The 16,188-nt window shown below is 31.7% G+C and overlaps 1 protein-coding gene across 1 annotated transcript; it reads right to left on the reverse strand.

Annotated features, from left to right (window-relative positions):
- Positions 1-5,539: 5,539 nt before the first annotated feature.
- On the reverse strand, positions 5,540-10,781 carry LOC127086767 (histone-lysine N-methyltransferase ATXR2). The gene is made up of 15 exons (XM_051027566.1): positions 10,592-10,781; positions 10,432-10,507; positions 10,243-10,328; positions 9,823-10,166; positions 8,980-9,092; positions 8,837-8,868; positions 8,212-8,363; positions 7,974-8,061; positions 7,844-7,892; positions 7,680-7,734; positions 7,262-7,331; positions 7,109-7,178; positions 6,932-7,008; positions 6,105-6,161; positions 5,540-5,900 (listed from the first exon to the last, which is right to left on the reverse strand). Exons 1-15 carry the CDS (start codon positions 10,673-10,675, stop codon positions 5,790-5,792), a joined length of 1,464 nt encoding a protein of 487 aa, XP_050883523.1. The 5' UTR covers positions 10,676-10,781; the 3' UTR covers positions 5,540-5,789.
- Positions 10,782-16,188: the final 5,407 nt, after the last annotated feature.

Consider the following 16,188-nt stretch of genomic DNA (forward strand, 5'->3'; position numbering starts at 1 on the left):
GGTACCACTCTCATGGGGTCTACATCTGAATCCATAAACCTGAGAGAGTTAACCAATGCCATATTCTGACTAACCGCTTACCCCTTACTAGCACATATGTAAAATACTGAGTTGATATCTGCAAGATCACCACTTATTAAATCTCTTCCAACTTTACTCGTTATGGTTCCCACTAGTCATAATAGTGATACACCCAAGTCTTTCTCATACAGAGTAACATTCGCTAGGTTGTTTCCCCAAACGTCAAACTCCTTTGACATCTACACAGATTGTTAACTAAGCAATACCCCTTCAGAAATTCCAATTTCAAAATTATCAATATGGCTTGCATTAACTTGCATCTACGTCCCCCACTCACACATCCACAACGGTACACCAATGAGATTTAGGATATTGATCGGTAAATTAGCAAGTGTACTAATCTGCCAATGTAGTAATAAAAATGGGGAAATCCCTAGTATCGATCTCAAGGACTGTTTGACGATACAGAGTTCGAGATTAATTTCAACTAAACAAAAGCTTGGGGGTTTTGGGATAGTTTGGTGAAATTATGAAAGCAATTGCAAACAAAATTAATAAAGTACGCGAACGGTTAAAACAGATATGAGTAGTATACTAAAGAAGGTGTGTGATTTATTCTTGTAACAACTTTGAATCAATATTGCAACAAAAAATATCAATTAATTAATTACCAATTCTTTTGGGTGTTTACTCCTAAGTCCTTAGTGAGAAAACCTTTAATCATCCATTCTAATGCCTATGTCCATAGAGAATTACAGATGAAATTAAGCATTCAATTATCAAGAATATCTCGGTTTCTATAGGGTATCCCTAGTCCGAGGTAATATCTACTATAGAATGATCTCAAGCAAGGCATTAACGAAGGCGGTCCAGCCTAATCGGTAAGTGTAAGCCAAACTCGTTTGTCCGACATAGCAAGCATTAAAAACAGCAAGAGAATAAATTAATTATTGAAAACAACATTGTTATTGCAAATATAAAATCATAGTTATTCCAGATTTAACTTAGGGACACCCCCTAGTATTAGGGGGTTTAGCTACTCATAATATTCAATGAAAACAAAATACAAAATTTAGACATTACAGATACTAAAATGAAATTGAATCTTCAATCGCTTCCGATCATGAAAATCCGCCTTGCACCAAAGCTTTTGTTTTCTTCAATATTTCTCTCTATATTTTTGTCGTTCAAAAAGTAGTTCTCTCAAATGTGATAGTAATCTCCTTTAAATAGAGAACTACCCCATTTTCAGATTCTCCTAGTCAATCAAATGTTTCTAGACAATAAGATCAAGTCTGAAAATAGCTCAATCCACAATAATTTCCAAATCTGGCCTAAAAAGGAAAGTTTCCGAAAATCACATGCATGCTTGCTACGGCCGTAGCAGGTGCTATGGGTGGTCGTAACAGACTACTAGACTTGTCTTGTCAACTGAAGCTGGAGGGTTTTGTCTGCTACGGCCAGTAGCAGGTGCTACGGGTGGTCGTAGCATGCCACTGGTTCTAGGGGTTATATCTGCTACAGTCGGTAGCAGGTGCTACAGGTGGCTGTAGCAGACCACAGTTTCTTGTGGATTTATGGTTTTTATTCAAGACCTTTCTGCTACGGCATGTAGCAGGTGCTACTGGTGGTCGTAGCAAGCCTATTGGAGCTTGGAAAAACTTCTCCGAATTTTCGTGATTTTCGTTGGTTTCTGCATCTGATCGTACCACGCCTTCACTTGAAAGTACTGCTTCACCTGTCAGCTCAATTCACGCTCTCACCAAATCTCTCGGGTGTTAATGTGTTTTACACTCAAAATGCATACTACACACTACTATACCATAGGCTTGAATAAATTCTCTTTTGATGTCAAGGTGCACGACACACACACTCTTTGAGGTCTTTATGGTTGTAACGGGACTAGGGTTAAGGTAGGATAATTTTGGAAAAGTAGGCTAAGGTTCAGAGTCAATGCGACCGTTATCTTCACTATGCTCATTATGATGGATTAACTATTATCGAGGATTCAACTTTTAGATTTGTCTTTATTTTCAATATTTGTTGACTTCTCCTTCTTTCAAGTGCCATGATGATTATTTTTCTATTTTTCATTTCAATTTGATTTTTCAAATTTTTTAATCTTTTCTTTTTCTTCTCTTATATTTTTTTTCAATCATCATGTGCCCTCATTTGTACTAACGTTGCATAACTACCCCAAACTTAAAGGTCAATGTTAAGTATATTGGTTGTATTTTGAGTTCAAATTATATTAATGTACAAATTACAATCCATATTATATGTACAATCTTTGCATTACAAATTTCAGTTCAAATTATATCAGTATGAATTACAAATAGCAGTATGCATTACAAATTTCAGTTCAGAGTGACAAATGAGTAATAGTTGTAGCATTATATCAGATAACAAACAACATAACCCGTAATAGCAGTCTACATTATATTAGAGTGACAAATTACAGGTCCAACTTATAACAGAGCGACAAAACCAGTAATAGAAGTATGCATTATATCAAATAACATAACAACATAAGAACATAATCAGTATTTTCATTCAAATTGTATTACAACATATCCTCATAACAACATAACCATTGTATCATATAACATAAGAACATAACCAGTATTTTCATTCAAATTGTATTACAATCCATCTTACAATATTATATCAGACAGCATAAGAACATAACCTAGAACCTAATTAACCTACAACTTATTTCATCAATGTTGTCCCAACAAATGCAAACAACATGACAAACAACAACATCCAATTTATCTTCAACTGTTTCTTCAACATCTTCACTTTCATCTTTAATTCTTCCTCTTTTCCTTTATAAGATTTAACTGTTGTCTTCTCTTCCTCTATGTTCTTTAATAATGCAGAGATTAACTCTTTTGCCATAGGATTCATACCCTCATCCAACCAAACAAAGTGACTGCATTTCTTGTAACCTTGAATCTGTAAGCATCAATGGAGATGAAGTTGAATAAATCTCATCCAATACCAGAGCATTAATATTGAATATGTAAACATCAATGGATAAACTAATACATATCTTATACATCCCACATCCATAGAAACGGCGACCCGGGCTAGCATCCGTCCATAATGTCATCAATGGAGCATTCAGGCCACACTTGCATATGTATCTCAAACGATTAGAGGATCTGCTTCCACGACTATAGACAAACTGTTGCGACATCTTCAATAAAGACGGCGAGCTAAGATTTGACCTGAAATTTGAACACGATGGAGAGAAGAAGAAGACGAATTTCATGATGGATGAGAGAAAAAAGAATGAATGAATGGAGAGAAGAAGAAGTTCGATTTTTGATTTTATAATTTTTTTTTTTTTTAATTTTTTCTAAATTAAAATATCAATGTGGATATTATAATATAATTGTTTGCTGACATGGATCCAAATATTAACTGTCACCTCATTAATGAATTAACACATAAGCAAAATTGAATAAGGACTCATGCAAATCCAAACGCAATCAAAATTAAGGGACCAAAATAGTTGGTTTTGTAAAATGAGACCAATTGTTTAAAACGTCCAAACTGGGAGGATCAAAAATGCATTTAAGTCTAAATTTAATAATACCACTAATCAAGGTACTCACTCTCTAACTTTAAAAATCTCATTTCTTATACTAATTTGAGTGACGGAGTGTTTGCAAACACTTTGCGGGTCTTCTTCTAGAACTGATTTCTTCAAGAATATATATAAATTTAATAATACCAACACTCAAGATACACACTCTAACTTTAAAAATCTCATGTCCTATATTGATTTGAAAGTCTGAGTGTTTACGGTAGAGTTGTCAAAATGGGCTGAAGCCCATCGGACGGCCCATCGAGCCCAAAAAAAATTAGGGTCTGGGCCTTATTTTTGGAGCCCATGTTTTTTTGGACCTTTTTTGGCCTGGCCCGAAAAAACCCTAAAAAAATGGACCTCCCAGCAGCCCAAAATAAAATTTTAAAAAAATTAATTAATTTACTTAGCACATGAATTTGATCCATCTATTAGTATTCAATTATTCAACAAATTCATTAGTAAATGTAATTACATTGTATTCAATTATTTAGCCCATTAATAATTACAATTATTCAATTATTATTTAGTAAATGTAAGTTTGGGATCCAAACAACACCATAGCATCCCTGTCAGATGCTTTTGAATTTGGTTTTGTACGCATTTGACGATATCTATATTTAATTATGATGTTTTCATATTCATTATATTATTATAATATTTTTTTATTTATTCATGATTTTACTATCAGAATTTTTGATGTTTTTAAATGGTATGAAATGTGCTAAAGAAATTTAGTTATGCAAATAAATAGTTTTTTATTTTAATTTGCTTTTTTTTTTACGTATTTTTACATTGTAGGATTGACAATAAAATAAAACTAATTCTGAAATAGTTTGGAATTCATTTGACAATTAATTAGTAGAATTTTGTTCATAAAACAAGTTAAGTTTTGATCTAAATTTTTTGTAACTAAATGAGTTAATTGGTAATAAACATGTAGTCTTGAGCTCGGGAAAAAACTTTTAATTTATGCAATTTGAACAAAGAGTTTAAGTCATTTATTTGTAAACTTAAAATATTTTTAGTAATAGAGTAAAAATATATTTTTAAAAAAAATAATATGATTATTTACAAAATAAGGAGAATTTTTATTTTTATTTTGAAATGGATCCATTTAGGGACAGACCCGTTTAGGTCCGGATAACCCGCGGCCCAAACAGGACTGGACCTGGGGAGTAAAATTGAAGCCCATATTTAATATGACTTTTTAAGCCCGGCCCAAAAAAACCCGAGGTCAGCTAGAAGCCTAGAACCAACCCGTTTATGACCGAGTAGCTCATATTGATAGATTTACTTTACGGACACCTTGTAGGTAATACTTTTGCGGGTCCTCCTCAAAAATCAATTTCAATCAAATATTGTTCCTGAGTTACCATCCAACAGTCATCGGTCGACATTGTAAGCCTAAGTTCTTGAACATAACACTATTATGAGCTTTTGAACAAATTTATACTCAATATCACAACATGAATATATAAATTTAATAATATCAACATCCAAAATACACACTCTCTAACTTTAAAAATCTCATTATTTGTACTGATATGAGCTCGGAGTGTTTGAAGGCACTTTGTAGGTCTTCTTCTATAACTAATTTCTTCAAAAACATATAAATTTAATAATATCAATATTTAAGGAACACATCCTAACTTTAAAAATCTCTGGCCCAATACTAATAATTTGTGCGTCGGAGTTGTTGCAGACACTTTGCAAGTCTTCTTCTAAAATTCGTTTCAATCAACACTATTGTTGAACTGTAAGTACTCTTCTAGAACTGATTTCAATCAAACACTATTTTTGAACTCTCGTCCACGAGACAACATTGTGAATCTTAATTTTTGTACAAAACAAAAACTTATATATTACCACTTGTCATCAAACTAAGTGTCTGGTTAAAATCAAACTCTAAAAGACCAGAGGTATTTCCACATGTTGAATAAGATCTTAAAAGACAAGATATATTTCCATATCTTTATCATCATTTTAATAAACATATACAAATCAACCAGCTCATAGAAAAATATAAGCTTTGCAAAATTGATTTTGGTTCTATGCATAAAACTCATTGTATTTTTAAAGGCATAAAATTAAATTTTAAACCTTGCATACAGCCTCTTTATACAATTGAATTCTGTTGTGTATAAATGTTTGCATTGGGTTGTAACACTATCTATGGCTCTTCTTCAATGCACTTTGGACATTTACATCTAAAACCGTAATCTGCAAGAGATGCTTGTCTCTCTTCAAATGGAAGGTCTTCATCAACATATGAAATGGTTATCTGAAAAGTCATTCCAAATATTAATTACTTGAACATGGCAATATATATGAAAAATTAACATTTGATGGTATCTTAGGTAGTCCTTCGATAAAAACTTTCAAATATATTTGTATTTTTATGAACATTTGAATTGAGTATAAAATTTCTCATCCAAATTGGCCAGTTTAAAAATGATTAGAGAATAAGAAACTGGCGTAAACAAACCTCTTCTCCTTTATAGATGGACCTCAGTGCAATTATTGTTGCTTGGCCATCTCTATCCTGCATGCAAAGAGGTTGTATATCTTTAGATTATTCATGCAGAAGAGTTACAAAGAAAAACTAAAAGCTGTATAAGTTTCTCACTGTTAGAATCAAACAGTAGTAACATGATTTAATCTAGACAGGTTGCAGAATTGAGAAAGTTTGTTGCTTACCAGTATCACCGCAACTTACAAGAACATAGACGAAACAGATAAAAATGCACAAATACTGAAAAAGTGGTGTATTGTTCATGTAAATAAAAGATAACTACATAAATGATTTTCCAAAGATACCACTTCTCTATCCTTCATCTTCTATATAACAAACTCAACCCTTTCTCTTTTTCTCTCTCCTGTAACTAACTATATTTTTTCTAATAGGCCTAGGACGATTGGGCCTACACATACATATCTGGTACCTAACAAAGTTTAATAATGTTGAACCCAACAAAGAAATAAATGTTAATTCAATAGTTACAAGAAAACAAAATAATCAGCTATTATATTCTGAGCCATCACTGCAAAGTATCTTGTTATAAGAATTTACTGTTTTGCAAAAAATTTATGAGAGGATAAAAGGCCTATGGAATCTTGTAAACACACGTGGTAGGAGCAATATGAGAAAAACTATCTTTCTTTTATCTTTTTCAAATTAAATAAAAACATGAATAAGAATATCAAGGAAAATGATCCAACTATAGTTTTTGGCATTATATGAAGTTGAATAAGGGATCAAATCAAACTAAACCGGAATAGAAGATTAAATCAAGATAGTTTTGTCCCACATACCTCATCTCTTTTGAAAGCTTTGGCATTAGGACAACAGGAATGGTTCATACAGCTTTGCAAAGGAAAAAATGCAGTTCCTAGAATACAAGTTAAATAGGTGAAAAATGAATATTTTCTGAAGATACCAAAATAATTTGTTTGTACATATTGACAGACAAACGGCAGTGAAATCAATACCTTCGCAACAAGTAGAATAGTCTTCACCTAAAGCATCTAGAATTGGTTGTGTAATTTTCTCAGCTTCTTCCTGCCATAAGTAACAAAAGGAAAAAGTTTAAAAACTTATGCATTTGAGATAAAATGTTAAAGCAAGGTGAACCAAATTCTAACCTTATCAGGGTTTGTCATTTCATCAATGTATAAAAAGTAATCCTCCACAGGAGAAGCAACAACCAAATCACTAACAAAAATAATAAAGGGATTAATATACATTTCAGAATCCAAATAGATTATTCTTCACATTTTCAGTTAAGTTCAATGGCAATAATACTTAAGCATTACATTATGGAACCAATCCCAACAAAATTTATGGCTAGCTAATTTGTCAATTGCGGAAAATAACAGTTTGTTCTAATTTGAATACGCAACAGTGTTATAGGGCCGCTATTTGACAGAATTTTATACTAATAGCATATTGCTGAACAATAGTGATTTTTCCAAATTTTGTTACGCTATAGGGCCACTACTAAACAACACTGATGCTAGACAGAATAGAAAAGAAACAAAATCCCACGAAGATGGCTCTTACAGATTATTCAGTTCAAACATGCCAATGATATGTCCATAGATTTCAAGGGAGAATACTGGAAAGAGTTAAGGGCTTGGAGCTAAACTTCCAACAAAGGTAAATACACAAAATCACTGAGCATGCACACAACAAATACATCATTAAAATAGAATAGGTAAGGATACATGGCTCACATTCCTTGTCAAATATTGCTGTTTCAAGAAGTTGGAGAGACTGAAACATCAAACCAAAAAGAAGAAAATTAGATGTGACACATTAAATCCGCGAATAAATATGTGAACTGAAGAATCATACCTCATATGCCAACTCTTTTATTTGCATCCTGAATGACACTTCATCGGAAGAATCGATATCATCTGGTAATGCAATGCAGTCCCACCACCTACAGACATTTTGAAGTGACTAGCCTGACATACTAGTTTAAATAAAATCGAATAAAAATTCTCAGTGACGTAAAAGTATATTCATTCTTTTGTACACTGACATTTATATATTATTCGTAGATGAGTTGTACAAAAAAGTTAGTAACAACCTCTTTTTGTATCCCATTGATATAGGTCTCCAAGCTTCCAAAAGAAGATAGAAATTATAGTTGTCTGAAACACAGGATGCATCATATTTCAGTTTCTCTTCGGGACAATTTGCTTTTAACTTGTGGTACCTTAATATGGTAGAAGAAATGGCCTGGTGATAAAATACAACCAGGTTTCCAGTCAGATAAAGTAATTAAAGAGAAAAGGACAGTATGATACTGATGAAGAGCTGACATATTATCAAGATTGTCAGTCGCTGATAACAGAATTGTTTGTTCAAATTCTGTTATGCTACCGTGGTGTAGTACCGTTATTTGACAACACTTTGTACTAGATAGCATATTGCGGAATAATAGTGATTACTTCAAATTCTGATATGCTAAGGCCACTATTTGACATCATCGAGTCGTATAAAAGTGATTTCTCAGCAAGATTGGTTTTTATGTTTAATTTAATGTGTCAACTGCCAGCATTCACTGCATAACAATATTTATTAAACTCTAATGACAATAGTGCCAGGTAAGGTTTTCAGAAAGCGGTGTATCAACAGAATGTGTGTTTTGACACATGATCATTTTTCACACGACACTATAAAAATACATTCAGAGAAAAATGAAACCATACCTTTGCAGCAAGGAGGAATATGTCATTTGTTTCTGCGAATATTAGAAAAGACATTAAATAAATAAGCAAGACATGAAACAAAAAAGTCCACACAAAAAATAGATTGTTGAAAGTTATCAATGTCCGTAAGGAAGGAGTCTTACCATTAGCATGTTTCATGAATTTAAGGAGTGCCTCTCTACGCCTTGGATCAGAACTCTCACCAGTACAGAGTAAAGAATGGGAGGATTCCCAATCAGCCTCTGCACACAACATGCTACAGGTATTGACAATATTATCAGACAAGAATATTTTATACTTTAAATTCAAGAGAATCACAAAATAACTACCAAATTTTTTAAACAATAGCATTTTATTTGTTAGTTGAAATTAGCTTATGCATCTCAGTTTTTTCAGAAGCTCCCATTTAATTTCTTTATAAGCATCTACAATTTCATGAGCAAAGAACCATAAACTTATGCCAAATGAGCAACTGCCATAACATAGAAGATTATCTTGGGTCTTAATCTTTTAAATCTTAGAATGAAAAGAAACCAGAAGCTAATTATGGATCCCCAAGCAGCATTCCTTTGTAACCAAATTTTCACAATGTTTTACACAGCAGTTGTTTATTCCTGCTTGGTGATGTGTAAAATTTACTGATTTGCAAAATGAAAGCATTACATGTCCAATATTATATCTTCAACCAACCTTAGACATAGGTTTAGTTTGGATAAACAACTTAACTAAGTACTTATACAATAAGTGTTTATCATATAAGTGTTTATGGATAAGTTATTTATGTAACAAATGATAAAATTAAACTAAATTGTTTTCTTATAAACGGTACGTTCTTTTCGCTAGCTGTCTTGGAGAGCTTATATAAAATATGTCGAAAACAGCTTATAAATGTGTCATAAAATGTTTCTGTAAGCTCTCATAAACAGCCTCACAAGTGTTTGTACTAGTAGATTTGTTCAAATAAGTTAATCCAAACAGGCTTTTACCTGCAGTAGTAAGCTTCTCCACATCCACCAGGGCATGGAACAGATGGAGGCAATGAGAACTTCTCAGAGCAAGGCAATCTCAATTCACCATTCATCAATGATTCCACAACTCCTTCAGGGAGAGGAACTATATTCTTTAAACCACCCGAACAACCTTGCAAAGTGCTGTCTTCTTCATCAGATGAATCCATTTCATGAGAGTTTTCAATAGACTGTGAAGAGGTTCCTACATCACAAGCATGACTCTCATTGGCCCTTAATTCTCTCAAGTAAAGCCTCCTCCCAATTTGAGTTTCTATAGAACCAATAAAACGAAAGCAGAAGCTACACACAAAACAATCAATCTGCAGAGCAAAGTAGAAAATAAGACAGAGAAACAAAAAGCTTTAAAATAGCTATCACAAGAACAAAAAGAAATACCTTGTTGAAGGAGTGTTGAGTCCCTACAAGCATTTGGTCCTTGAGAACAAGTTCATCCTCTTTGAAATCCATTGCAGCATACACACCTAAATCAATCACATATATGTACAATTTTAAGTGTATAATGTCAAAATTATATAGAAAAATATCAATTTTGTTGAAAATAACGAGAGAAAGTAAAAGAGGAACCTTTTCCAAATTTTTGATCGTGTTTGACGGTGATACCATTGCAGTGTGTTGCAGAGAAAATGTTGTGATAATATTCCTGGATTGAAAAAACGAGAGGGAATTGAAGAGAAAATGGAAATGGATTGGTTGAGATTGATGAGTAGAAGAATGAAGAGATTACCTGAAGTTGGCGAGGTGAAGGAGGAGATAGAAGAGCGGAAATTTCAGTGGCGCGAGAGGAGGTGATAGGGCAAACGGGTTCCATTGAAATGGAAGACTGTGTGTGACGGCGCCAGTAGAATCAAATCGAGTCACTCTTTCTATGTCTTTCAACTTTGGATTAAGGGCTCTTGTTTCAATTTTTTAATCAGTTTTTGGTCATAGCGCTAAATAGAAAAGCTTTAAATATTAAATATATTAAATTTGAATTGATAGATTATATCACGATATATATTAATTATTTTATTTTATTTGTACCACATCATCTCATTATTATATGTAGCAGTTTTTTTAAAAAATAAAATACAATATTTATTTTCTATAGGTCATAAATTTTAACATTGGCCAAAATAAAAAATATCTCATTTTAAATAAAATGGTTATACTTAAAAAAGACATTTGAATCTAAAAATTTAAATTAAAAATAAGTTTTCGTATAAAAAAATGAACACTTAAAAAAAATATTTTTAATCTCAAAAATATATTCTTTTCACAAATTTTATAGAACAATGTTCATATTTGTTTTGACATAATTACTAACTTCAATATATTTTCGTAGTCTTTAAAATAATTTTAGTTTTTTTTATTTTAAAATATTAAATGGTATAGTATTTTTCATCATTTCATTTATAGTATTTGATTGTTGATTTTGATATCATATTGCAAAAAAAAAATACATATAATACATATGAATTTCTGGAATATTTATGACTTACTTGGAATTCAACTAATTAAAATAATGTATCCTTAATTTAAAAAAATAAATTTCATATTCATTTTGAACAAAATATTTTAATAACATAAGAGTTACTTCAACAAAAAATATTTTTTTGAATTTCAAAAATATATTATAATAGATGCGGAAGTTCAAACACAATTAAATAGATTTTATTTTCCTAAAATTATAACAGTAAAAGTAATACTTGAAACAAATGTTTTTAATTTTAAAATATATCTTATACAATTATCAAAGGTAAATCACTTTTAATTGATTTAAAATATAATCGAGTATCTCACAATCTTTTGTTCTATCTGTATACTTCACTATTACATTTTCATATAATATTGGATTAGAAACTAAATAAAAATAACAAAATTATCGATTTCTCACTTATGAGAATAGAGTTTTCTCAAAGAGAATTATATTTTACTATTTTCTTTTATAATAGTGATCATGAAAAGTATAATAAAAATATTGAAAAAAATATCTAAAAAAAAAGAACACTCATATCTCAATTTATATCAACGATAAAATAACTTAATTTTTTTTAATTCCATTAATTAAAATAAAATAACTATTTAAAAAAACAATTAAGACTAAAACTTTACAAAATAAATATTATACTCATTCATTTTCAGAATTCAAAAACCACCTCTTCCATTGCAATTTGAAATCTTATACTCATTCATTTTCAAATAAGTGTTTTGATCATTGAACTTTCATTAAGAATTTTTCTTCATTGTTCACATATATCAGTCTAGAAAATTCCTCTCATGTTCGTAAATACTTTAGCACTAATATATCTTCATAAATTGCTTGTTTGAAAGAGAAGGTCAATCATAGTGATTGATATATTTTGATATATTTTTTTTTCTTAATATTTTCCAGAATTGGTTGTAAGCACCTTGTTGTCCAGGATTGTTGAAAGCAAGAGAGTTGAGTTTGAGAGGATTGTTCTCATATCAACTTAGTGAATCACAAGAGGATTGTTCTTGGTGATTGTGTTGGTCTTATACAAGTCCTAACAAATAGTGAAGACTCTTTCATGTTGAAAGGGGATTAGACGTACCTTCGGACTGTGAAGGGAATTAGTATACATCTTTGTGTTCTTTATTTTCCTGCACTTTATCATTTTCTAAACTTATCACCAAACCAGAAAAATAAGAACAAACTTATCTCTAAAATCCCCCCCCCCCCCCTCCCTCTTAGACGCACCCCGAACTTACAGCTTTACCTAGGGGACCATTTATTATATAAGCGTCACTAATAGGGTATATTACCTCAAACACTCAAATCAAAGAAAGTCAAGACGCTTTCATCTAGGGGGACACTTGTTATACAGGCGCCACTAACAGGGTATATTACCATATGATGAACATCAAAGGATCCTAATTTGATCACATGGTGTCTTTTTTAAACTTCACATGCCAATATGAGCTTAAGTAATGACAATTTCTTTTCTCATCCTTGTGGTGTGACTCACATCTCTGTAAATTCGAAATTGTCTTAAGAAATTTTCTAAGATGCATTTCCGGACGCACTTTGAATCACCTCATCCTGTGTAAAACAAACAGTCACCCCAATTTTGGCAAAATTTTGTCCGGATATGCATCTCTAAAAATTTCGAAGGTGAATTCAAATATGCATCTTTGAAAACCCTAAACCCCATTTACTACAAATTTTATTAAATTTGGCGTCGTTATCAAAGACTCTGTCGATTTTAACCAATATTAAAGTCATAAGAATTGTATCCTCGCGTTCTGGCCCTTGCATTCCTGCGTTTCTGGCATTTACGTGACCTAGCGTAAAAAACTCAATTTTTTAGAAAATCGAATATAAATAGAAATTTTACCGTCATTTCATAAAAAAAAAATAGGGATAAAAGTATGTATTTTCCAATATAATATGATCACCACCCTAAAATCCTAAATTTCTTATTTTTCTATTTTATTTGAATTATTTTCTATTTTCGTATTTTTGAAAAAATTCAAAAAAATTGTAGACTCTTAATTTAATTTTATTTCATTATTAGTTGTATTTTCAAATTTTTATAATTTTATTTTAACCTTTTTTTCTATTTTTCAATTGTTTTTCTCAATAGGGACATTGTTGGTATATACATATTTGTTGCATTGCTGATGTGTGACTACTAGGTATGTTTATCCATATACACCTCATACTAAATTAAAAAAGACACAACAATACACTTTACGGATATGTATATTCGAAAATACCCTTTTCGTAAATTAATATGGTATATTCGGAGATGCATCTCCGAAATTAAGTACAATAGGAGTGGATCACTCGTTTGCGTTGAATTTTGTGAAAAATTGATGCGTCCGGAAATGTAACTCCAAATTATAGGAACATTTTTAGATTTTACCAAGTATAAGGGTGGAAAAAAATTCCCTAAGTATTCTATCAAATAAGCCCGGTCCAAAATAAATTCCAATGTGAATGATGTATAAACTATAAAGTTTTTTCTCACAAAAAATTAGAGCATTTCTTAACACACCCTATATGTCTCTATTGCACTACATGAATTTTCAAAAATATCCTCTATTTTTGAAGATATATCTCCGGACGTACCTCTTACATATTCAACAAAGGTCATTACGAGAGACGCCCTACAAGTTTGGTTATTTTTATTCCGGAGATGCATTTTCGTAACATTTTAAGAAACACCTTATTTATTTACCAGTTCAGTAGAAATTCCAGAGATACATCTCCTGAATTATGGACGGATTTTGAAATTTTTTGTCACCTTTGCATGTTAGATATTTTCGGAGATGCATCTCCGAAAATATTTGATAAAAGAATCAGTTGCATGATCACTCAGTCATTGTTCTCATAGTTGGTTTTCAACCAAATCCTTCACCAAAAAACCTTTTATTCTTAATCCATTTTTTTCACTTCAAATCTCAAGTATTTTGGTTCATCACATCATAGAGAGAAAAATAACACAGAATTTCAGATAAAGATCTTTCATTTCCCTATGCATTGCTCACATTAATCATGTTTTTTTCTAGAAAAAAGAGTGTTGTGTCCGAAAATATATCTCCAGTTCTGTCTTCAGCAGTAGCACTTATATGATGTTATGTTGTAATTGTTTTCATTAGAAATGATGCACCCCCGATGTTTCTCAAAACAAGTTGTTTCTTTGGATGTCCAAGGTGTTGTCGTGAATGCGGTAAATATTGGCAATCAATTTAAAAACAAGCAAGAGTTTGAATCTTGTGATCAAATGATTCAATGGATCAAATGCTTCAATGGATTCGCATTGAGGTCTCTAAACTTCGATTTGGTATGATTATCGGAAATCTGATAATGATTCAGATAGAATATGCACTTTTGTGGCAATGATGTGCGGAAGAAGCGGGAAATATAAAACTCATCTCCGAAATTTTAAAAGAGATGACACTGGATCTATAAAATGTGAGTGTCCGTCCAAGGTGTGTGATTACATGTTGGCAAATAAAAACTAAAGATTTTATGTGATATGTGGTTTGCATAACCATAATTTGTGCGAAAAATGAGTCGGTCATCCTAGTGTGTGTCGGCTCATGCCGGAAGAGAATGAATGTGTTACTGACATGACCTTGAATTTGGTTCAACCAAAAAATATACTTGCAATATTGAAACGAAAATGAATATATCAAATATCAAGCAAGTGCATAATATTTGGTACCTAACTAACAAGGCGCTTAGGGGGATAGAACTAAGATGCAACAACTCTTGAAATTGTTGGATGATAACAGTTACGTGTCTAGGTACCTAACGTGTGAGGATGAAGTTATTGTTAGAAATGTATCTCCGGAATCAACATGTCAGTCATTGAGTGACCCATATTGATCTATGGTTTCTATAAATTAAGGTGATCTTATGTTATATTTCGCAAAAAACTGAAAATGTCTCAAATTTCGCAACTAAATATTGACTGCTATGTCGCAAATGTCTCGCTCTCAAGCTCTACACTCGGGCGCACATTCAAGCTCAACGACTTCACCTCCCTCAAAGATATCAAAGACGAAATCCATTATCTCATACCTTATGGAGACAATCGAAAGATTGTGAAGCTCGGGTACCGTTCACCGTCGATTGACAACAGAAGGAAGATTGAGTTTAGTAAATTTGAGCTCAAGATGCAAGCGGATGTAAGAGCTATGTAGAATACGTTTTTCCATTTCAAAACAAAAGTTCCGCTCAAGTTGGAAGTGACGATTTCAAGACCGATCGAAGATATTCTAAAGATGTTGAAGCGTCCACGTGAATATTGAAATGTAATGTTGCATTTTATGTTGAACTCATCTATGTAATCTTAATTTTAATTTTATTTATGAATCTTAATTCCAATTTGAAAAATTTTATTTTTGTATCTGATACTGATGTGTCTGATTTGCGAAAATATAACTAGGAATAAAATAAATCAAACAATCGGATGACACTCTGAATGATCTTACTTAAGTGTGTGTTAGGAGACGTTAGAATATGCATCTCCAAAACAGAAGGTATTTGTAAAAGTTCACGTAGGTCAGTATAGATTTATAAGGTGCGTAGGAATATATTGTGTAACCATTTACACCTAACATTACCATCATATATTGCTGCTTATGTGTCACCTAGAGTAGACTTTAATTAAACAGTAGAGTTTTTTTTTTTTTTCAGTGTGATGCCTTCAATAGTTTAGACCAAGACACGTACAAATAATTTTTGCTTGGGAAGACTAGTCCTTGGTTCTTTTCAATTCAGATTTGAAATAAATTTTACTTATTAGATACAACATTAATTTCTACCTTGTTAATAAATATTTACTTATTTATTGCAAAGTAAAAAAAAAG

Source organism: Lathyrus oleraceus, chromosome 5 (genome assembly GCF_024323335.1).
Source record: "Lathyrus oleraceus cultivar Zhongwan6 chromosome 5, CAAS_Psat_ZW6_1.0, whole genome shotgun sequence".
Lineage (NCBI taxonomy): Eukaryota > Viridiplantae > Streptophyta > Magnoliopsida > Fabales > Fabaceae > Lathyrus > Lathyrus oleraceus.